General features: G+C 36.7%; 1 protein-coding gene across 5 annotated transcripts in view; it reads right to left on the bottom strand.

Moving 5' to 3' along the window:
• RABGAP1 (RAB GTPase activating protein 1) overlaps positions 1–25,842 on the bottom strand; it is a 180,730-nt gene that overhangs the window by 93,070 nt on the left and 61,818 nt on the right. For all 5 annotated transcript variants that reach the window (XR_006710416.1, XM_045469812.1, XM_045469814.1 and 2 more), the window contains 4 exons: positions 19,118–19,220; positions 18,051–18,220; positions 6,397–6,571; positions 2,430–2,523 (listed from right to left, as the gene is read on the bottom strand). Coding sequence is in view for 4 of the 5 variants with exons in the window: in XM_045469812.1 (XP_045325768.1) it covers positions 2,430–2,523; positions 6,397–6,571; positions 18,051–18,220; positions 19,118–19,220 (542 nt within the window). In the remaining variant the exon portion in view is untranslated. The remainder of the gene's footprint in view (positions 1–2,429; positions 2,524–6,396; positions 6,572–18,050; positions 18,221–19,117; positions 19,221–25,842) is intronic.

Below are 25,842 nucleotides of genomic sequence, written 5' to 3'. Positions count from 1 at the left end.
CTATGGTCTGTGCACCAAATGTGGCCCACTGCCTGTTACTATAAATCAACTTTTGTGGAGACAGCCTTTTTTGTTTATGTATCATCTATGACTGCTTTTGCCCTATAACAGCAGAGTTGAGTGGTCGTGAGAGAAATTACTGCACCACAAAGCCTAATATTTATGACCTATATGTATCTATGGCCTAAATATATATGACCTGGCCCTTTACAGAAACAATAAGCCTAACCCTAGGTTTATTTGCTAACCCTAGCTTAATTTATATTGGTAAATTATTTTCAGAATAATTTTGTCATTGATCATATTAACTTTATCTCAACACACTATTTTATACCAACATTAGTTATCTTCTGCACTAAGAGTCACGTTTAAATGAACTTGGAGAGTTAGAGCTCAAATGTACTGCTGCTAATACTGCCACTAAAATCTAATGTGGAATTAAATAAACCGGCTTTAGGATCAGACTTGCCTGTGTTAAAAATTCTAGGTCTGCCATTTACTAACTAAAATTGCTAACTAAATCTCTGAGCCAGTTTCCTCATCTGCATAAATGGATACTAGTTCATAAGGTTGTTACTGAAATAAAACACGGAACTTAGCACAATGCCTGGCATATCGTAAATTTATTAATTCTTACTACCATTGCTACTAGTACAACATCCATTATTTTTAATTTACAATAATCCTGAATGGCAATTTGAAAGACTTGTGTATTTTGTAAATGAAGAAAGAGACTCAGAAGAGTTAAGTGACTTGCCCAAGACCATACAGCTTGGAAGTAAAAGAGGTTGGATTTGAAGCCAGGTCTACTAGGCTCTAAAACTCCAAAATATCGCCATGTTTCCTATGATGGAAAAAAGTGATGAAATGAATTGAAGAAAAAGACTGCATTATCATTTCTGAAGATATGACCCAAACCAGCAAAAACAGTTTTAAACGCCCTAAACAAAAATGTAAACTCAGTTAATATATTTGAGGAAATGGGACAAGGACGTAATTTAAAAAATTCAAAAACTGAAGAAACAAAACTTGTTAACAAAACAAATTCCAAACAACTGTATAAAACGCTGCTGAGTTCATCCAATAAAACCTAGAGTCTAAATGCTGTATCTAAATGATTTTAAATACAGTGTTATGTAACCATGTCAAGATTCAATTACATTTCTATTTTAGAGCAGAAACCTTTTTCTTCAGATGAAATGCCTGCCAGCAGCAGTCCAAACACTCCAAATTCACTGAACTGAAAATATAATTGTGACGAGAGCATCAGCAGGTCTGTCTCCTGACTGCTAAAGGAATATCAAATATAAATGAGAACTATATCCCAGGGGGGCTTTTGCAGAGTTCATTTATTAAAAGCACTTGTGTAAAGACAAACCATGCTTTGGTTTGCATTCTCCTCCTGTACACATTTGACATTTCCCAATGTGGAGCACGTTTCACCAGAAGTGTAAAGCTCTCGCACTGTGAGAGATGTGAGAGAGCTAGAAGCAGATGATGCCCATTTGTAGTCCCATTCCTTAAGGACACGGAAGATTTTTTAAATGCCGAAACATGGTTTTCTAAGAACAGAGTGAAAGGCTTCAACAGTTAAATTTTCTGAGAAAATCAGACCCCAAAGTAACAGGCCCACGGGGAACTCACATGACAATTCTAACAACCAGAAAGTCAGAAATTAGAGAAGTGCTCACATCACTTTTGAAGCTTTTTTTCCCAGCATATACTGGCATCCTACAGAGAGGAAAAAGGAACTACATAAATGTCTCACCAACCTGACTTACCAGAGTGTCTCTGGTCTCATTAATAAATACCTGAAATTAGTGTATCCTTTTTAGACAGTCTACAGGATAGTGCTTAACAATGTTGTCAAGCTATCTCTTGAGCGCAGAATTTCTCTTGACAAGAAATTCCTGAATCTTACAAGTGTTCGTAGGAAAAGTAATTGTTAGAGCAGTCAATGTATACAGCACATTCAAAACACTCTGCTGTACATAACACAGATAAGGAAAAATCCCACCTGCGGCCTCTACTGTGGCTCTATGCATTGTGTAAGCATCCCCCAAACTTCCCTGATAAAGGTGTACTGTCTTAATTGTTGTGTATTATCTTTGTCAGTGGTTCCTAAGTGCATCAATAAAAAGGCCATCTTTCTTGATTTATTCCTTTCATATATTCCGTGCCTGAATTAGTATTTTCTGCAGCAATGAGAATTTATTAGGTTCCTGATATTCTGAAAGTTGATTGCAGATATTCACTACTTACCCTTAAAACAGCTAAAAACAGAGATTCTAGAATACAAACCTCATATTTTGGTTTCTATGATACGTTCCAGAATTGAATAGTTCCAAAATTGAATACTGTAGTTAAGGGAAGATATCCTACCCAGAAAATGAGAATTACAGATGAAAAGGAGAACTATTCTAACTTACCATTTTGATAGCAGTTCTCCCCATGTTTCAAGAATTTTTCCTGCACATTCTTTGGATACATCACCAAATCCACTCAAGAGGGGTTCATCATTATCTTTAATAAAACACACAGAAAAGGATAACAAAAGTGGCTATGCTAGCCAGAAGAATGAATAGAAACATAACAGTCAAATTTGAAAGATTTTACTGGGAGGATGAAGTCATAATTTCTTTTAGCATATAAATGTAAATACAAAGAAAATAAAAATGGTCCTAGGTAGAATGTTGCTGTGATCTCTTTATTTCTTTAGCTTTCCATAGAGGTCCACATTATGTCAACTGAGGAAAAGAGCCATTTAATTATAAAATGGTAAAACTCAAATTATGGTATCTTCTTTTTCCTCTTCCAAAGCAAACAGCTTTATCTATGAAAATATGTACCAGTCTTATTTACAACAGTTGAAAAAAATTACAAACCACCTAAGTGCCCAACAGGAGTAGAGCAGAGAGTGGCTAAATAAATTATGATACATGATGTTTACAATGTGATTACACACTGACATGTGTTTACATTAATAATCTGGCAAAATGCCACATAAAGTAAAAATATCAAGAGCTGATAAGTCTTTGTGATGATCAAAATAGTCTGGAATAAATTATGCTAAGACATTAACAATTACTGTCTCTGAGTAATGGAGTTATGGTTTATTTCCCTCTTCCCCCTATGTTCTTATGACTAAATTTTCTACACTGACGTACATTAATTTATAACAGAAAGCACAAAAATATCAAAAAGGATCAAAATGAATCATTTCAAACTGAACTCTAGTAATTAAGAAAAGTAAATTCAAATAAGAATTTAAAGACCATAAGATAGGAAGACAGTGAAAAAAAGGGACATTGATAAAGAAGGCCTGTGAAAGAATTTTTAGAAGTTATCATGAAGGGGGGGGGAGGGGTGCAGGTGGGAAACATGGACTAAGACATTTACTTAATCAATCTTCTTTTGTTGGACACTTAGGTAGTTTTCCATTTTTTGCTACAAATAGTGTCAGGATGAATATATCTCTTGCTTTCATTGGGTATGTGCCCAGAAGTGGATCCTGGGCTAAAATGCATAATTTTAAGGATTCTGTAACTTACTGACAAATTGCCTTCCAGAATGGCTCTACAATTTACATTTCCACTGTTGAGTACAATGGTACTTGCTTACATGTGTCCTCACCAATGCTGTTTCTAAGTTTTTGGCCTAACCTGCCTAAACAAAGTTTATACCTGTAATGATACCTGTAATGATCTTTATACCTGTAATGATTACATCATGAATTTGCATCTCAACTAGTGACAGCTCAGAAATCCATGATACTTATAACATCTGTACATTGTAATGCCTTAGACATTATCATCAGTTTTGATGGTAAGATAGGGAAGACGCAGACTGAGTGTGAGACCTCCTTTGGGACAAATGGGAGGATCAATAAGGAAAAGATAAATGCTCCAGGGCACGAAGATAAACTTCCCCAACTTCGTTATTTTGTCAGAATTCACCCTACTTTCTAAGGTCTCACGTAATTCTCCACTCATTCAAATATCAATATAATACAACTCTTTGGGGAATAGTAGCTATAAAAAATGTACTAAGATGTACAAGAGATGACAACTCCTTTAAAGAGATCAGGAATATCTGCCTTATCAAATTGTCTTTTTCTGGTTTGGATGCTTTCAACATATGTGGACAGCAGTCTGAAATATGTGGTTACAACTCCATGTACCTAAGGTAGGGGTATGGGTAGAAAGGGAGCAGGCAACCTCAGATGCAGAATGTTGCTTCTGAACACCTCCCCTTTATATCTGCTGGCTTCCAGTCCTGGGAGCACCAATGTCCTATGGAATAAGGAGCCTCTCTACAGGACCATGGACATTTCTTTCCAGGGAGCAAACACATGACAACAGGATGGGTCTCCTTGGTCCATATATTATGTTAGAGAATTAAAAGATGGAATGTCTGCACAGCTTTCTTCAGCAACATGGTCCTGTCATTAGTTTTTCACTATAGGAATGGATTGCAGCAGGGGTACCCATTCCACGAATATTTACTGAGCATCTATTACATACCAGGAATGGTGTTACACACTAGGGAAACAGCGTGGGCAAAAAAAAGATAACATGTTCTTCCTTCCCAGAGCTTGTGTTCTAGTGTTCCCTCTCTCATGGTCCGCCATTGGCCCTCATGTCTCCTAGTTAGCAACTGTCACTGGAGGTCCTCTGAACTCCTCAGTTATACTGAAAAATGTATGCCTCCTATAGATTACAACTAGATGTTAGACACGATATTATCCTTCAGTTGGGCCCAAATTTCTCTGTAACTGGTAAATACACAGCATTCAGATTCAGCATTTGACCATTCTCTGGTTTCATAAAAATAGAGTGTCTTTCTCAGTTTATGGTGGGTTTTACTTTTATTGCTGAGTTTAAGGGTAGAAGAGTTCTCCAAACTATTACTTGCTCTTCCACCTTAAGCAGTGTTGACTTAGAAGGTAAACTACAAGTCTCAAGACTGCTAGTTATAGAGAAGTCTCAAACAGTGAGAACAATTCCACCCTTCCCAGCTTTAACACATGATTTAACTGGCTCTCAAGGTAGACTTTAAATTGTGTCTCTAACTTCTCCCAAAACAATACATGTGCTTTCTTTGCACTTCAAAATGCTTTATGGGAACTAAACGCACAGAGATGATTACAGAATAGAGCTCAGACAGCTAACTCTCAGAACCAGATTAAGACCCTCTTTGCCAATTTCTAGCTGTGTGACCTTGGGCAAATTCATATTTCTGAGATTCCATTTCCTTACGTGCAAAATAAGGATAATAGTAAATCTTAGTCTTCAGAATTTTTGAGAGAATTATATAAACAAAGTATTATGTTACTTTAGAAACAAAGTACCACATATTAAGCACCTAGTACCAGGTGGTCATTAATATTAACAAATGCCTGTTGGTTACTCACAGGAAAAGTGAAAGTTATAGGGAACAATGGGAATTGGAAAGTCAGGGCTTGCTCTAACTTGAAAAAAGTACATATAATCATGGGTACGTATCAATCATTCTCGCCAGCCACCTCTAGGCCTTTGTTAATGCAATTTCTGAGCCAGAAGTGCCCAAACCAGCCCATTTATTCTCCTTGCACCTTAAGAGTCCCAGCTCCAAAACTACTCTTCACGATGTCTTACATCCAATGAAAAATGGATTCTCCTGTATGAATTTCCAGAACACTCCATATGAACCTCACACAGACACATGCTTCATATGACTTTCTATCATAACCAGTCTTTTCCTCTTAAAAATAATGTCCTGGTACAAAATTATCAGTTAGAAAATGCCTCCCAAACTTTTACTTTTCCTGTGCTCCTTCTTTCCACTTCTCACTTCTACATAGTAGCTTTTAACAGAGACTAACAGACTGACAGATTACTTAATGGATATAACCATGGGGGGTGAGGGTGGGAGAAAAAAAAAAAAAAAAAGAACTGGTTGATTCCTAAAGTTTACCAGTGTGAAATCCAATAATGTATAACCATAAATTTGTATATTTAAATACATGTATTTTGTGAAAGGATCATGTGTGGAAGTCACATTTTGGCAAATGAAACTGCCCCTCTAAAATAAATCAGCAGAGATAGGAACACGTATTCAGGTAGAATCTATGTCACATGTGCTCTAAAAATGTGCTAATACACTAAGATAGCAGGCAGACTCTTTAAAAAAGCACTGACCATAAATCTCATTTTTTCCAAACTGATACAATTATCTTAAAGAATGTCCTATATTCACCATTTTTGAATCTCCCATACTCCTTTGCATATAGTACACTCTCATACGCATTGAAAGAATTCCAAATGCTACGTCACATTATCAATTCCCTGACAAAATGATAATGGTTTGCATGGTTTGCCACCCCAAAATAGAAATTAAGGTCTCCCTACAATTTACCTTCCTCTTCATCATCTTCTGGAGGAGAAGGTATCATGGAACTCTGAGATCCAGACTGTGGCAGGCGAATTGAGGGACTGGCTGTAGTTTTCCTCCTCTCTCTTTCTGATTCACTTTCCAAGCACACAACTTCATATAAAGTATCAGTATTGTTCTTTCTTTCTTTCTGCTTTATCTTGAAGACGAAAAAATATTATTTACTAAGTGGTAAAATTATTTTTTAATTGAGCACTACACTTCTGATTTCATATAGGATGTGAGAATAAAAAGGTATCACTTTGAATGTCTACACTAAATGTAACTTTTTCTAAATAGAAAAATACATGTTTGGATTTAAAAACCATAGGAAAATAGGTTATTTACTGGGCGGGACTCTTGCTCTGCAATTTTATTGTCTTCATACTGTATCATCATATATGCAATTGCCAATATCTAGTAGTAAGCGTTAACCATCTATAGCTTCCTTGTTACTTTAAGGTGTCCTTTAAAGTTTCCTATATGAAACTATCCATCAAAAAAATGTTTAAAAATATTTTAGGGGTGCCTGGGTGGCTCAGTAAGTTAAGCATCCAATTTGTGATTTCAGCTCAGGTCATGATCTCATGGTCCTGAGTCTGAGCCCCGTGTCGGGCTCTGTGCTGACAGTGTGGAGACTGCTTGGTAGGATTCTCTCTTTCAAAATCAACAAACAAAAAAAAATTCTAGGGGTGCCTGGGTAGCTCAGTTGGTTAAGCTTCCAACTTCGGCTCAGGTCATGATCTCACAGCTTGTGAGTTTGAGCTCCCCATCGGGCTCTGTGCTGACACCTCAGAGCCTTGAGCTTGCTTCGTTTTCTGGGTCTCCATCTCTCTCTGCCCCTCCCCCGCTTGCACTCATTTGCTCGCTCTCTCTCTCTAAAATAAACAAACATTAAAACAAAAAAATTTTTTTTAATTCTAAAACAAAGTTTAGGACTAAGAGAGTCCTCTTATTTCCATGTTTCTTCCCACTCCTTTAGCTTATTAAAGCACTGTAGGAACTTTTCTTCCAGTGAAAGCTACAACTGGGGGAGAGGGTAAAGGTGGGCAACAAAAAAAGAGATTAATTCACAAAAATCTTATATCTCAAATTAGTTTGTATTTTGAGGCAAACGTATAGCAGTTTGAACTCACCTAAATTAAAAATTAAGGACAGAGAATATAAAACTTTGCCGGTACCAAATTTAAATATATTAATAGTCCACATTACAGACAGTTTTAAGGAGAAGGAGGAGAGAAAAAGCGAAATACAGAGAAGGAAGAAAAGGCAGAACTGTAAGGAAAGATACAAAGATAACTCACAAGGTGGCTACACCAATGAGAAAGATGTACAAGCATAAAGTAAAAATACAGAAAGGGGATTAAAAGGTTCATAAGGTACAGAAATGCCTGCTTAATATAGAAGTCAGTAAAATTTTCTGTAAAGGGCCGAAGAATAAATATTTTAGTCTCTGGGGACCACTAGTCTGTGGCAACTATTCAACTCTACCGTTATGGTACAAAAGCACCCACAGATACTGAGTAAGGTGACCATGGCTGCATTCCAAAGAAACTTTATGAAAACAAAGGCCAGGCCAGACTTGACCCATGGACTGTAGTTTGACAACTTTGTTTTAACAGGTCTACCTAAGGATTATTTAATTTTCTAGATGAATAAACAATTTTGACTTAGCTACTTACTATTAATTAAAAACCCAGACTCTGGGAAGTTATATATTAGCCTACAAATGTGTATCTGGTAGATGGGCAAATGATTTCTGCCCAGTAGAAAAGATAACCCAAAGTTAATCTATAAGACATTAACCAGTTTTGTTTCTAACCTAGCAATCTTGTTCTAATACTTTTTTTTTTTTAAAGAAGCACTATATAAACTCAAGTTCCTCAAATACATAAAGCCAGTTTTACCATCTTACTGGTTCTCTCGTTACTTAATGAACTGAACTAAAATCTATGACACATGTTCAGTCTAAATTTCTAATTATTTTTAAGTATTATACTTTGATAGGGAATAGGATTTTTTTTGATTTGTTACAAATTACTATCTGGAACATTACTTAAATACTACATAAAAAAGTTCAAAGATCAATAGCTCTTTACCTTTAAAAAAAATTTCTCAGAGACTATATAAATGTGATAACCATTGCAGTTCACCTAGAAACTCTTCTGTGAATAACACTGACCAGACCAACACTGCCCTTTGAAGTCAGATAAACATAGTCATGAACTGAACCTTGCTTATAAGTCAAGAATTCCAGCTATTAAAAATGATACTCATTATTGAAGCTGGGAAATAATATGTGGGGGTTTATTATACTATTATTTTTATTTGTGTATGTTTGAATTTTCTGTAATAAAAAGCTTTTAAAAAAGCACTCTTGTAAGAAAAACACAGACTTGAATAAATGGAACAATATCACGTGTTCTCAGGTAAGATGACTAAACATCATAAAGATGTCAATTCTCTTCAGTAAAAATACCTATCCTTTTTTTCTAGAGCTACAGAATTTGAATCTAAAGTTTACATGAAAAATAAACAAAATCCACAAAAGAACTGGGGAGGGAGGGCAGCCCTATCAGATATTAAAACATATTATAAAGTCTACATAATTTAAAGGGTGATATTGGTGCATGAGTAACCTAAAAACCCCATAGAACATAAAAACCATAACGAAGAGAACATAATAAAACACAGTAAACATAACATTAAAAAAGTGTATGGTCATTTGGAAAAACATTAAATCAGATTTATACTTTACATCATATAACAGAATAAAATACTAATGAATCAGAGCTCTAAAAGTAGAAAAATGAAACCATATAAGTAATAGAAGAAAATGTGTAAATTTCTTTATTATTGAGTGTATGGAAAGCATTTCTAATTATAACTTAAAAGCCAGAAGCTTTAAAGGAAAAATTCGATGAATTCAAGTACAGGAAAAGAAACTATACAGTCAAAAAGCTTAAAAGATTCATCATAACTTAAGTCAAGTGACAAACCAGAACAAATGTTTGCAACTTATATCTCAAAGGGTTAATCTCTCAACTACAGAAAGAGCTTCTAACAACTAAGAGAAAAAAGGCCAAAACCAAAAAGCAAAAAATATGAAGAGACAGTTCAGAGAACAGGAAAGTAAAATCAATCCTAAACATATGAAAAATGCTGGTTTTCATTCATCAAAGGATAAATTAAAACTACCATCAGATCCTTAAGTTTGACGATATACTCATGACAAACATATGGAGAAACAGGTATTCTCATATCCTGCTCATCTCTGATTACAACTGTGAGAGAGGAGAATTTGGCAAATATGACAAAATTACATACGCAAAATTATGTCATGTGCTAATGAGTATACTAATAAAAATTTACTCTAAGATGCAGTTTCATAAAATCAAAACAACATATGATACAAGGTTCTATACTGCAACATTATTTGGAATAGCAAATGATTGAAAAAAAATCCATCAATAGAGGACAATTTAAAAATCAGAGATCATGGAGCGTCTGGGTGGCTCAGTCGGTTGAGTGTCTGACTTTGGCTCAGGTCATGGTCTCACAGTTCGTAGGTTCGAGCCCTGCATCAGGCTCTGTACTGACAGCTTGAAGCCTTGAGCCTGCTTTGGATTCTGTATCTCCCTCTCTCTCTGCCCCTCCCCCACTCTCTCTCTCTTTCTCTCTCTCTCAAAAATGAATAAATGTTAAAAATCAAAGATCATGATTCACCCGAACAACACAGTACCATGTAGTCATTAAGAATGAGGAAGATCTCTGTGAACTACTGTGGAATGATCATCAGGATATATTAAAAAAGCAAGGTGTAGAACAGTACATGTTAGTTTTTGTTTAAAAAGGAAGTTAAAAATATGTAGGAGTATTTCATTATTTTCACAAAAAGAAACTTTGGAAAGATAACCCAGAAACCAATAATAATGGTTACTTATGGGATTGGGTGGAGAAACAGATGAATGTAAATATGACTGCTGAGTACATTTTTACATAATTTTGACTTTTGTAGCATTATATTTAAATATTCAAAAAAAATAAATTAAACCAAAAAGGTAAAAAAATACCCAACAACCCCAAATTGAAAATATGGAAACCAATGAACCTAACTATATGTCAAGTGGTAACATAAATCAGAAAAAAAATTCCAATTAACTTCTGAACCTGTGTTCAGAAACTGATTTTATAATCTTACTAGAATAGTTCAAAGGGAAAAAATAGTTCAATAAAATTTTAAACTTCACTCAATAGTTTTATTATTAATTGGAGTACTGATTTCTTTTTGAAATGAATATCAACAAATGGGAATTTGAAACTGTGTGGACTCAAATAATTTCATATTATATACATCTATTTTTATGTAATACATAGGTATTACAGTTACATTAATAGATATTTCTCCCAAAATTTATGCATCTATAGAAAAGTTCAGAATATACTAAATATTCTGAAAACCTTTTAAGAGGTTACATAGTGATTTTTATATACGGATATTAAAATATAGGTTTTATTTACAATAGTAAAAAACTTGTACACAATGTAAGTTGTACACAAATCGCAGTTTAACACAAGCTAGATTTTAGAAATGGTGCAAGTTTAGGGGCGCCTGGATGGCTCAGTCAGTTGGCCATCTGACTTCGGCTCAGGTCATGATCTCATGGTCCGTGAGTTCTAGCCCCATGTCGGGCTCTGAGCTGACATTCCATGTCTCCCTCTCTGCTCCTCCCCTGCTCATGCTCTGTCTCTATCTCAAAAATAAACATTAAAACAAAAATTAAAAAAAAAAAAAAAAAAAAAAGAAATGGTGCACGTTTATTAATGAATGCTTAATTACCTCATCAGTAAATTTATTAATATATAAGCTTGACTTCACTGAAATTTTATAACTAAAATCTAGGGGCGCCTGGGTGGCGCAGTCGGTTAAGCGTCCGACTTCAGCCAGGTCACGATCTCGCGGTTCATGAGTTCGAGCCCCGCGTCAGGCTCTGGGCTGATGGCTCAGAGCCTGGAGCCTGTTTCCGATGCTGTGTCTCCCTCTCTCTCTGCCCCTCCCCCGTTCATGCTCTGTCTCTCTCTGTCCCAAAAATAAATAAACGTTGAAAAAAATAAATAAATAAAAATAAAATAAAATCTATATTTCAAAAACACATTCAATAAATAGTACCTTTTTTTTTTAACATTTTACAAGTTTTTGATTTCTAAAAGTAAAATAAAGATTTTGTTATAAATTTGCTAGGAATAATAAATAAAGGTCTGTATTAAGGGTATTTCCTGGAATACTGTTATTTTTGAATTCTTCAATAAAGTAGGATAAAGCAAAGAATACATTACTATTACTGTAATTAAGAAGATACTCAATATTAGAAACATATATAAACGTAAAAGAAAAGAAGAAAATCCTGTAATATTAAATTACCATTGAAATTATGTGAATGAGCTTAACTGATTTAGGGAAGGATTATCAATGGATACTAAAATCATTAGTTAGAAAGTTGTAGAGAACTGGGTAGTTGGAAGTTGCCAAGAACCACCCCAAATTTATTTGCTAAATACAAAAAGAAAACTATTTTTACAAAGGAAAAATCCACTGGTCACCACCTAATCCCAGTGACACTTCCCAGGAATAATGGAATACTATGATATCACATGTCTCCTGATTTAGCAATTGAAGATCTCTACTATAGAAAGCATTTCCATATTTTTTATTTTGAGAGGTATAGTGGTTCAGTGCATATCCCTATATACATACATACACATACACACACACACACACTCCAAACAGAAATAATAGGCCCAGGTTTCCAGTACAGTTATGCTAATAACTTGTCTATATGATGTTGGCCAATGGAGACATCAGCTTCATTTATAAAATAATTTCATAAAAGATTTTAAGATCCTGCAGTCTCTTTGGCAATAAAATTCTTTAATTCTATAGTTCTAAGAATGCTTAGCTGGTCTTCACCTTATGATACTGATGGAATATTTAGTCTTCAGATTAGTTTCTTCCTCTTTTAGTAAATGATATCTAAAAATTAAAATCCAAGAAAACATTCTTTCCTCACTAAATTTAAGTTTCTTCTCTGATATGATGCCATCTTAATATAATAAACCGCACAGTTGGGAAGACTTCCAGGCTACAGAGGAGTTACTGAGTCATCAGATAATTTTAGGGATAGGAGAAAGAATCAATTTTTAAGCATGTATTAAAAAAAAACATTTCTAGGGGCGCCTGGATGGCTCAGTCAGTTAAGTGTCTGACTTCAGCCTAGGTCACGATCTTGCCATTCCTGAGTTTGAGACCTGCGTTGGGCTCTGTTCTGATAGCTCGGAGCCCAAAGCCTGTTTCAGATTTTGTGTTTCCCCAGGTCTCTCTGCCCCTCCCCCACTCATTCTCTCTCTCTCCCTCGCTCTCTCTCTCAAGAATAAACATTTAAAAACAAAAAACCAAAAAAACATTTCTATAATTATTTTCCCATACTGACAGCAATAAACAGAAACTATATGCTATATATTTAAAAAATTTGGTCAGCAGCATTGTTTCCTTTTCTGTCTGATGAGAACTGCAAAAGGGTTAAAATTTTAAATTCTGCTTAATTTAAGTAAGTTCTAAAAATGCTCTTAAAGAAAGACAAAGGGAGCATGTTCCTATGGAAAGAATCCTGAGACTCTTAGAAGGCCTGGGTATTCATTTTGTTCACACAATATTCCATAAAATATTTTACATCTTTGGATCTATAAAATGAAAATACTATTATCCTCACTGGATCACTATGAAAAGTATATAAGACAGAAAAAAGCAAAGTTGCTAGTATAGTGACAGCTACAGTAGGCCCTCAACCACTATAGCTATTACTTTTTAATGCCACGAATGTAAAGGAGGAAATAAACTTAGTTTATGATGTTACAAGGAATGAGATTAACAGTGTTCTAAGTGCCCTTAGACAGCAACAAAGTTCTTCAAATTCTTCACACTCTCTCTCTTCTTTCCCATTCCTTACCCCTCACAAAACTCCTCCCCCACCAAAGTAAGACTTACCCAAATAAGGAGAAAAATGAAAGATTATTCTCAGGAATTCCTTGCCCTCCTCCTAGCTTCCACATATAAACTTCTGCTTTTTGCAAAGAAAATATTGACAGCTCAGTCTATGTTTAGCTTATAACCTTAACAGAGTCTAGAGTAGTCTATCAGACTAGGTCTCAGGTATATGTGTTTTTGGAGAGCTCACCCTGCCAAGTCATTTGTTAGCCTACTTAGATACATTATAGTAGACCAAACCATATAATATTCCTACAAACTCACCGCAGTCTTTGAATCCAAAGTTGTATAAGACCTCAAGGGAAAAGTAAGATCAGAGGAATCTTATGTTCACCAAGATAAAAGAGACAGAACTCTAAAGAGAATATGTTTGCTTACATACAAATTTGTACTAAAATTATTATAGAATTAATTTCTGTTTATCATCTCTAACTCTACAAACTTAAGAATCATCCCTACTCCCTAAACTTTTAAAATGATACCTGTAAATTGGTTTCTTTCTGAAGTGTTCTTCCTCTTGGGCTGATCCACTAATATCAATGTTGTTCTGACTTCATGATTTAGAATTTTTTATTCTTCCTCTGTCCCACTAAGGTTCCACAGTCCTCTGAATAATAGCTAAAATGTATGAAGAACATACTATGTGCCAAGTGTGTTGTACGGTTTCTCACTTAATGTCATAATAACACTATGAGCAAGATTAAAACACTGCCATTTTACAGTTGAGTAAACAGGCTCACAGAGTTGGTGGTACTTGCTCAAAGTCATAAAGCTAGTTAGTAGTAAAATCGATATACTCTGACTCCAGAGCTGATAACATTATGCTAATTCTTTTCTGCTGCCACAGTGAAGACCTGGGAAAACAGTGCTAGGACCCAGGTTTACTTTCTGTCTCCTAAGAAAACACTGAAGAGAAATCTCTATTCCTGTGCTGTTTGCCACCTTTTTCTAACTATAACCAAAAGGACTAACTTGGAATACACTGCAATCAAAATATTTATCGCTATCAAAAAGTACATTCAAGGGACGCCTGGGTGGCTCAGTCGGTTAAGCCTCCGACTTCAGCTAAGGTCATGATCTCACAGTTTGTGAGTTTCGAGCCCCATGTTGGGTTCTGTGCTGACAGCTCAGAGCCTGTAGCCTGCTTTAGATTCTGTATCTCCTTTCTCTGCCCTTCCCCACTAGTACTCTGTCTCTCATTTCTCAAAAATAAATAAACACATTAAAAAAAATTTTTTTTAAGTACATTCAATTAAATTGACAAGCAATGTTAGAATTTTGTAAAACAGAAGATTGAACATGTAAATAAAATCAAGTCAACAAATATTTACTGAGAACTACTAGGTTTTAGATGCTTGGGATAAATCAGTGAACAAGGCAAATCAGGAATGCTGCCTTAGTAGAGGTTTCTAACAGGAAAAACAGATAATAAGCAAAATAAAATTAAGTACGTTATATGGCATATATTGGAAGTTAAAAGTCTTGTACAAAATTTAAAATATGTATATTAGCATGGGGGTGGGCGTGACTGGCAGCACCAGTGGAAGAGTGGACATACTGCAGTGTTAAATGTGGCAGTCATGAACTGTTAAGATGTAAATCTGAGCAAAAACTTAAAGATGAGGACTTGAAGGAGGCGAATAACAGCAAGTGGGAAAAGGGGGAAGACCATTTTAGGCAGAAGAGATAGTTAATAGCAAAGGCCCTAAGCACATGGTTAGAACCAAGGAAGCAAACAAGACCAGTAAGAGAGAAATTAGTTTATGATCTAAACAGCAGCAGACTGGATAGGGTCTTATAAGAACACTGTAAGGACTCTAGTTTTTATAGAGTAAAATAGGTTTAAAGGGTTACAAGCAGAAAAATGACCTGATTTTATCTTAGGCTGCTATGTTGAGAACATATCAAAAGGAGGGAAAACAAAGAAACAGGGAGATGAGTGAAGATGCTACTACAGTAACTCAGGTAAAAGTGATGATTCAGATGTGAGGTTAACATAATCTAAATGGTAAGAAGTAGCCATATTTAGATATGTTTTGAAAGTAAAATAGTAAACAGAATTTCCTAACAGAGTGGATATGGGTATAAAAAATAAAAGTAAGGGGTGCCTGGGTGGCTCAGTCAGTTAAGCACCAGACTTCAGCTCAGGTCATGATCTCGCGGTCTGTGAGTTTGAGCCCCGCGTCAGGCTCTGTGCTGACAGCTCAGAGCCAGAAGCCTGCTCAGGATTCTGTGTCTCCCTCTCTCTCTGCCCCTCCCCTGCTTGCGCTCTGTCTCTCTCTCTCGTGTGCAAAAAATAAACATTAAAAAAATTTTATGAATAAATAATCAAAAGATATAAAAAAAAAATAAAAACAAAAAAAAAATAAAAGTAAAATTCTTGGCCTAAGCAATAATTAGGAGAAGATATCCATGAACTGAAATAGTAAAGACAGACAAGTAAAGTATTTTGGGGGTCGGGAGGTGAAATAATGCGATCTTCTTGGACATGGTAAATTGGAGATGTCCTGAAAGTGACAGTGAAAGAGGGATAAGAAGGCAGGAGTGATCACCTGTATCATATTGTGCTGACAGGCCAAGGAAGATGAAAACTCAGACTGATCACAGATTTAGCAATTTAGGTCACTATGAACTTGCTTTTTTTCAATAAGTTTTGATACAAAGGAAAACAAAAAAGGGAGAAGTAGTGGGGCAACTGAAGTCAAGAGAAGCTAAAAGAAGGAAACAGTTCATCTGCTGCCCACCACAGGAAAAAGAGAATGGAATTTGACTTTGACCGAATTAAATGACAGATTTTTTCTTAAACTAAGAGACCACAATATAACAGACCATAACAATCTATTACTGAAAATGTCTACTACACAATACAAAATTACTAGACAAAGAAAAAGGAAAATGTGACTCACCAGACATTAGAATCAGCAGTTAAGAATTTTTAAAGAATATTATAAACATGCTCAAGGATGTAAGAGAAAATCTGCTTAAAAGAACAAAGAAATCTTATAAGAAAGTATAAAAAAAGCAAATGGACATATAAGATCTGAAATGTAAAAAAATTCATTGAATGGGCTTAACAGCAAACTGGGGATGATAAAAAAAAAAGGGGGGGGGGAGGGGTAAACCAACTTTAAGATAGAGCAAAACAGAGTCTCCTATACCTGAAGAAAACAGAAAAAAAACAAAACAAAAAAAAAAAAAAAAAAAAAAAAAAAAAAACCCCAGAGATCTGTGGGATAATATCAAAAGGACTAAAATATATGTAACTTGAATCCTATGAGAGAAAAGAGAGATGGGGCCAGATAAAAGGTTGAAAGACCAAATTTCCCTCAAAACTGGTAAACAAAATAAAACATAAATTTAAAAATTCAAGAAGCTCAGCAAATCCCAAGGAAGATAAGAAAGTATAAAACACCTGACACATCATATTTAAATGTCTGAAAACCAAAGATAAAAAATAATCTTAAAAGCAGCCAGAAAAAAATGACTCATTACATACAGAGGAACAATATAAATGCATTCTGACTTCACATCAAAAACAATGAGAGCCAGAAGATGGTGGGATGACATCTTCACAGTGCTGAAAAAAAAAAATGTCAACACAGAATCCTACAGCCAGTGAAAATATCCCACTGGAATGCAAGTGAAATAAAAACATTTTCAGATAAAGAAGTTCTTCTGTGAAATCTTGCCATTTGCAACAATGTGGATGGAACTGGAGGGTATTATGCCAAGCAAAATAAGTCAGAGACAGGTATCACATGATTTCACTCATATGTGGAATGTGAGAAACTTAACAGATGATCATAGGGGAAGGGTAGGAAAAATAAGATAAAAACAGAAAGGGGCAAACCATAAAAGACTCTTAAATACAGAGAACAAACTGAGGATTGATAGGGATGAGGGAAATGGTGATGATGGGCATTAAGCAGGGCACTTGTTGAGGTGAGCACTGTGTTATACGTAAGTGATGAATCACTGGGTTCTACTCTTGAAGCCAAGACTACACTGTATGTTGACTAACTTGAGAATAAGTAAATTTTAAAAAAGGAAGTTCCTCTATGAGTTATGCCTTTAGTAGATCAGCACTAGAAGAAATGCTAAAGTAAGGTCTTTGGATTGACGGCAAGTGAAATCAGACAGAAATTTGGTTCTTCAGGAAGAAATGAAGAGCAAAAAAAATGATAAATAGGTGGGTAAAAATAAAAGGCAATTTTTCCTCTTAGTATGTTTAAAATACATGTGACTGCTTAGGGGCGCCTGGGTGGCGCAGTCGGTTAAGCATCCGACTTCAGCCAGGTCACGATCTCGCGGTCCGGGAGTTCGAGCCCCGCGTCGGGCTCTGGGCTGATGGTTCAGAGCCTGGAGCCTGTTTCCGATTCTGTGTCTCCCTCTCTCTCTGCCCCTCCCCCGTTCATGTTCTGTCTCTCTCTGTCCCAAAAAAAATAAATAAACGTTGAAAAAAAATTAAAAAAAAAATAAAATAAAATACATGTGACTGCTTAAAGATCTAAGGGACAGCATAATGATAAATCAGCTTCAAAAACAGTTTCTCCTTTCTTATCTACTCCCCTCCCATCGTTACAAAAAAGAATAGTACCTGTTTTAGTTTCAAAAAGAAATTTTCAGTGGTACTACGTTTGCTGAAGGGCCAGAATAATCTCTCATTAGGTGAGCAAACACGGACTTTTGTCTCTATGAGAAATCGAACAGGCTCCTGTACTTCTGTTATTACCAAATCAACAGCCGTGGTCATAAACAGCACTTTATCTAGAAAGAGAGGGGAAAAGCAAATAAAAAAATGGAAATACATTTGCTCATACAATTATTGTTAAATCACTTTTGTAACAAACTTTCAAGATACCTTAAAGTAATATATCAATTAAATAAAAATCTAAAATAATCACATAAATTACTGTTTTGAAAATTTTTTTTCCGTATTGAGAATTCTTTGCTTGGGTACACTCCTTGGAACTAGTGACAGCATTAGATACTTTAAAGTTTATGAAACATACTGTCAGATTGTTTTGTAAAAGTGCATACGGCCTATTCATGCCACTCTTACCCATACAGGGGGTTCTCAATTTCTAAAATCTTGGTTAATTTATCCATTTACCTACAGTGCTGTGAATAACAAGAAAAAATGAAGGGGAAAATAAATGCTCAATAAGAGGCACTACAAGGTTACATTTTTCAGGACAGAATATTATACAGCCACTAAATGACATTCATGAGGAGGATGAAACACCTTGAGCACAGAGTATCTGAAAATCTACATAAAAAATTGGTCACGGTGGTCCCCTTGGGACGGGGCCCTGAGGACCGTGGTAGACTTCTACTTTTCCTTACATATCCTTTTAATTTTTAACCATATATGCATATATTATTGCTACAAAAATAAATAAAACTTAGAATTTTGTATACAAATAAATACATAAGTAGAAAAAAAGCAGGAAAGGGAAAAATTAAGGGGGGGGGAAGTAAGTGGGGGAAAAATGATACTTTGTTTACAGTTAAATTTCATAATAACCTCAAAGACCTATACAAATTCTTTGGTTTCACTACAATTAAAAAAAACACTGGATATTTGTGAAATAAGTGGTCCTAAGGTTTGGGTATCTTCTTGGGACTAAAATTTCTGTTCATGGTGTCAGCAATCTGCATCACCTTTAGGAGTTTCTTCATTTACAACTTGAAAAGGCAGAGATTTTGGATTCCAACTCCCAGTGATGACATAGGACTTTCCATCAGAACTTTTGCCCATAGATTCCTGAAGAAAAGAATAAAAACAAACATAAATGCCAAAATAAGTCAACTGCTAACTGCCATTTTGCTGCCTTTAGAAAATAGAGAAATTGCAAAAATATAGTATGAAAAAGGGTCAGGTATTTTTTAAAAAGGTAGAAATATATGTGAATGACACTAATTACAGTTAAAATTAAAGATGTGCCAACTATTTATATAATTGTTCCTGAAAGTTATAAAGTAAATGCTTGTAGATCGTATCAAATTGTACAAACATCAGAGAAACTTAACCACCTAAGTCTATGCTGAATTCTGTTGTCAAGTGAATAATTATCACATAAATTTTAGTTTTGAAAATAAAGATTTTCACATAAAAGCAACAATACTAATACCACCGACTTTTATAAAATTCACAGTAGTGTGTAAACACTTCTCTCACGAATTTTCTGACCCCCACTTCAACCCTAAATTATAAACAAGGATTATTCACTATCATACAGTCAAGAAACCAAGGTTAAGACTAAATGGGTCTAAGACCAGACTAGTAAATAGCAATTCAGAAATAAGGAAATACCCTTATCTTTGTTTACTGCTATTATAGCTCACAAGAACACTTTGATAAACGTGCTTTAACACCAAATTCAGGCTGAGATAAAGTGAAAACATTATCAAGGAAATAGTATATTAACTTAAAAAAAAAAAAAAAAGATTGTGGGAGTCACAAGGCAGCAGCCTGTGTAGGGGGCGGGGCTCACGCCCACTCTGAGGAGCAATAAGCCCATGCGGACTGGGCGGAGAACGCCACATCTCAAACTCTGTGACTTGGACAGAGCTCATGGCTTTAGCACTTGTGGGGTGCCTGTTTCTCTGGAAGGCCCCCTCCAGGACAGAAAGACAGGGTACAAAGAGGAAGATGGCGGCGTAGGAGGACGCTGGGCTCACCTCGTCCTGCTGATCACTTAGATTCCACCCACATCTGCCTAAATAACCCAGAAAACCGCCAGAAGACTAGCAGAATGGACTCTCCAGAGCCAAGCGTAGACAAGAGGCCCCCGGAAGAGGGCAGGAAGGGCATAGAGTCGGTGCGCGCTACACGGACTGGCAGGAGGGAGCCAGGCGGTGGAGGGGCAGCCCACCCGGCAAGGCAGAGCCCCCAAGTCTGGCTTGCAAAAGCAGAGGGGCCAGATGGAGTGAGTTCTGACATCCAGTGGTACTTAACATCTGGAATGTTATAAGTCAAGAGCTCTGCTCGGAGAGCAGGGAGGGCAAGAGGACACCGGGAGGGAGAGATGTTGAGCCCCGCAAGACAGAGCTCAGCTCAGCGGGGAACAAAGGTGCTAGGAAGCGCCATCTCCCTTGCCATCCCCAGCCAAAATGCCAAAGGGAACCAGTTCCCTTCACAGAACTTGCTTGCACCCACAAACACCCAACGCTGTGCTTCTGTGGATCCATCCCTCCAACGGGTCTGCCCCCCCTCCCGGTGCCACAGGGCACCTCCCGCAGCAGACCACCGAAGGCAAAGAGAGCTGAGCCTCCCCTCCCCACCCTGTGCAACTTGCGGATCCACCCCGGCTGATACACCAGATCCCACAGAAGCAGCACCACAAGCCTGGCAGTGTGCAAGTAGCCCAGACAGGGGCCACACCACTCCACAGTGAGTCCTGCCCCTGGGAGAGGGGAAGATAAGGTACACACCAGTCTGACTGTGGCCCCAGAGGTGGGCTGGGGGCAGACATTGGGTCTGACTGCGGCCCTGCCCACCAACACAAGTTACTCCAGACAGCATAGGGGAAGTGCCCTGCAGTTCCGCGCCACCCCAGAGACTATCCAAAATGACAAAAAGAAGAACTCTCCTCAAAAGAAACTCCAGGAAGTAGCGACAGCTAACGAACTGATCAAAAACAATTTAAGCAATATAAAAAAACAAGAATTTAGAATAATAGTCATAAAATTAATCGCTGGGCTTGAAAAAAGCATAGAGGACAGCAGAGAATCTATTGCTACAGAGATCAAGGGACTAAGAAATAGTCACGAGGAACTAAAAAATGCTATTCGTGAGGTGCAAAATAAAATGGAGGCGACCACAGCTTGGAATGAAGAGGCAGAGGAGAGAACAGGTGAATTAGAAGATAAAATTATGGAAAAAGAGGACGCTGAGATAAAGAGAGATAAAAAAAATCCAGGAGTATGAGGGGAGAATTAGATAACTAAGTGATGCGATGAAACACAATAATATACATATAACAGGGATTCCACAGGAGGAAGAAAGAAAGGTGCTGAAGATGTACTTGAAGAAATCATAGCTGAGAACTTCCCTGATCTGAGGAAGGAAAAAGGCATTGAAATCCAACAGGCACAGAGAACTCCCTTCAGACGTAACTTGAATCGATCTTCTGCATGACATATCATAGTGAAACTGGCAAAATACAAGGATAAAGAGAAAATTCTGAAAGCAGCTAGGGATAAACATGCTCTAACATATAAAGGGAGACGGGTAAGACTAGTGGCAGACCTATCTACTGAAACTTGGCAGGCCAGAAAGCAATGGCAGGAAATCTTCAATGTGATAAACAGAAAAAATATGCAGCCGAGAATCCTTTATCCAGCAAGTCTGTCATTCAGAATAGAAGGAGAGATAAAGGTTTTCCCAAACAAACAAAAACTGAAGGAATTCATCACCACTAAACCAGCCCTACAAGAGATCCTCAGGGGGATTCTATGAGTGAAATGTTGCAAGGACCACAAAGTACCAGAGACATCACTACAAGCATGAAACCTACAGACATCACAATGACTCCAAACCCATATCTTTCTATAATAACACTAAACGTAAATGGACTAAATATGCCAACCAAAAGACATAGGGTATCAGAATTGATAAAAAAAAAAAAAAAAAAAACAAAAAAACAAGACCCATCTATTTGCTGTCTACAAGAGACTCATTTTAGACCCGAGGACACCTTCAGATTGAAAGTGAGGGGATGGAGAACTATCTATCATGCCACTGGAAGTCAAAAGAAAGCTGGAGTAGCCATACTTATATCAGACAAACTAGACTTTCAATTAAAGGCTGTAACAAGAGATGAAGAAGGGAATTATATAATAACTACAGGGTCTATCCATCAGGAAGAGGTAACAATTATAAATGTCTATGCGCCAAATACGGGAGCCCCCAAATACATAAAACAATTACTCACAAACATAAGCAACTTTATTGATAAGAATGTGGTCATTGCAGGGGACTTTAATACTCCACCTACAACAATGGATAGATCATCTAGACACAGGATCAATAAAGAAACAAGGGCCCTGAATGATACTTTGGATCAGATGGACTTGACAGATATATTTAGAACTCTGCATCCCAAAGCAACAGAATATACTTTCTTCTCGAGTGCACATGGAACATTCTCCAAGATAGATCACATACTGGGTCACAAAACAGCCCTTCATAAGTATACAAGAATTGAGATCATACCATGCATACTTTCAGACCACAATGCTATGAAGCTTGAAATCAACCACAGGAAAAAGTCTGGAAAACCTCCAAAAGCATGGAGGTTAAAGAACACCCTACTAAAGAATGAGTGGGTCAACCAGGCAATTAGAGAAGAAATTTAAAAATATACGGAAACAAATGAAAATGAAAATACAACACTCCAAACGCTTTGGGATGCAGCGAAGGCAGTCCTGAGAGGAAAATACATCGCAATCCAGGCCTATCTCAAGAAACAAGAAAAATCCCAAATACAAAATCTAACAGCACACCTAAAGGAAATAAAGGCAGAACAACAAAGACACCCGAAACCCTGCAGAAGAAGAGAAATAATAAAGATCAGAGCAGAAATAAACAATATAGAATCTAAAAAAACTGTAGAGCAGATCAATGAAACCAAGAGTTGGTTTTTTGAAAAAATAAACAAAATTGACAAACCTCTAGCCAGGCTTCTCAAAAAGAAAAGGGAGATGACCCAAATAGATAAAATCATGAATGAAAATGGAATTATTACAACCAATCCCTCAGAAATACAAGCAATTATCAGAATACTATGAAAAATTATATGCCAACAAACTGAACAACCTGGAAGAAATGGACCAATTCCTAAACACCCACACACTCCCAAAACTCAAACAGGAAGAAATAGAAAGCTTGAACAGACCCATAACCAGCGAAGAAATTGAATCAGTTATCAAAAATCTCCCAACAGAGTCCAGGACCAGATGGCTTTCCAGGGGAATTCTACCAGACATTTAAAGCAGAGATAATACCTATCCTTGTCAAGCTGTTCCAAAAACTAGAAAGGGAAGGAAAACTTCCACACTCATTCTATGAAGCCAGCATTACTTTGATTCCCAAACCAGACAAAGACCCTTCAAAAAAAGAGAACTACAGGCCAATATCCCTGATGAATATGGATGCAAAAATTCTCAACAAGATAACAGCAAATCGAATTCAACAACATATAAAAAGAATTATTCACCATGATCAAGTGGGATTCATTCCTGGACCGCAGGGCTGGTTCAACATTCGCAAATCAATCAATGTGATACATCACATTAATAAAAGAAAAGATAAGAACCATATGATCCTGTCAATCGATGCAGAAAAAGCATTTGACAAAATTCAGCATCCTTTCTTAATAAAAACCCTCGAGAAAGTCGGGATAGAAGGAACATACTTAAAGATCATAAAAGCCATTTATGAAAAGCCCACAGCTAGTATCATCCTCAATGGGGAAGAACAGAGCTTTCTCCCTGAGATCAGGAACATGACAGGGATGTCCACTCTCACTGCTGTTGTTTAATATAGTGTTGGAAGTTCTAGCATCAGCAATCAGACAACAAAAGAAAATCAAAGGCATCAAAATTGGCAATGAAGTCAAGTTTCACTTTTTGCAGATGACATATTATACATGGAAAACCCAATAACCTCCACCAAAAGTCTGCTAAAACTGACACATGAATTCAGCAAAGTTGCAGGATACAAAATCAATGTACAGAAATCAGTTGCATTCTTATACACTAATAATGAAGCAACAGAAAGACAAATAAAGAAACTGATCCCATTCACAATTGCACCAAGAAGCATAAAATACCTAGGAATAAACCTAACCAAAGATGAAAAAGATCTGTATGCTCAAAACTACAGAAAGCTTATGAAGGAAATTGAAGAAGATATAAAGAAATGGAAAAACATTCCGTGCTCGTGGATTGGAAGAATATTGTTAAAATGTCAATACTACCCAACGCTATCTACACATTCAATGCAATCCCAATCAAAATTGCACCAGCATTCTTCTCGAAGCTAGAACAAGCAATTCTAAAATTTGTATGGAACCACAAAAGGCCCCGAATAGCCAAAGTAATTTTGAAGAAGACCAAAGCAGGAGGTATCACAATCCCAGACTTTAGCCTCTACTACAAAGCTGTAATCATCAAGACAGCATGGTATTGGCACAAAAACAGGCACATAGACCAATGGAATAGAACAGAAACCTCAGAGCTAGACCCACAAAAATATGGCCAACTAATCTTTGACAAAGCAGGAAAGAATATCCAGTGGAAAAAAGACAGTCTCTTTAACAAGTGGTGCTGGGAGAACTGGACAGCAACATGCAGAAGGTTGAAACTAGACCACTTACACCATTCACAAAAACAAACTCAAAATGGATAAAGGACCTGAATGTGAGACAGGAAACCATCAAAACCCTAGAGGAGAAAGCAGGAAAAAAACCTCTCTGACCTCAGCCGCAGCAATTTCTTACTTGACACATCCCCAAAGGCAAGGGAATTAAAAGCAAAAATGAACTGTTGGGACCTCATGAAGATAAAAAGCTTCTGCACTGCAAAGGAAACAAACAATCAACAAAACTAAAAGGCAACCAACGGAATGAGAAAAGATATTTGCAAATGACATATCAGACAAAGAGCTAGTATCCAAAATGTATAAAGAGCTCATCAAACTCCACACCTGAAAAACAAATAATCCAGTGAAGAAATGGGCAGAAAACATGAATAGACGCTTCTCTAAAGAAGACATCCGGATGGCCAACAGGCACATGAAAAAATGCTCAACGTCACTCCTCATCAGGGAAATACAAATCAAAGCCACACTCAGATACCACCTCATGCCACTCAGAGTGGCTAAAATGAACAAATCAGGAGACTATAGATGCTGGAGAGGATGTGGAGAAACAGGAACCCTCTTGTACTGTTGGTGGGAATGCAAACTGGTGCACCCGCTCTGGCAAACAGTGTGGAGGTTCCTCAAAAAATTAAAAGTAGATCTACCCTATGACCCAGGAGTAGCACTGTTAGGAATTTACCCAAGGGATACAGGAGTGCTGATGCATAGGGGCACTTTTACCCCAATGTTTCTAGCAGCACTTTCAACAATAGCCAAATTATGGAAAGAGCCTAAATGTCCATCAACTGATGAATGGATAAAGAAATTGTGGTTTATATACACAATGGAATACTACATGGCAATGAGAAAGAATGAAATATGGCCTTTTGTAGCAACGTGGATGGAACTGGAGTGTTATGCTAAGTGAAATTAAGTCATACAGAGAAAGACAGATACCATATGTTTTACTCTCATGTGGATCCTGAGAAAGTTAACAGAAGACCATGGAGGAGGGGAAGGA

The sequence above is a fragment of the Leopardus geoffroyi genome, chromosome D4 (assembly GCF_018350155.1).
Source record: "Leopardus geoffroyi isolate Oge1 chromosome D4, O.geoffroyi_Oge1_pat1.0, whole genome shotgun sequence".
NCBI classification, from domain to species: domain Eukaryota; kingdom Metazoa; phylum Chordata; class Mammalia; order Carnivora; family Felidae; genus Leopardus; species Leopardus geoffroyi.
The sequence above is the reverse complement of the archived record's forward strand: the minus strand, read 5'-3'. Positions and strand labels throughout refer to the sequence as shown.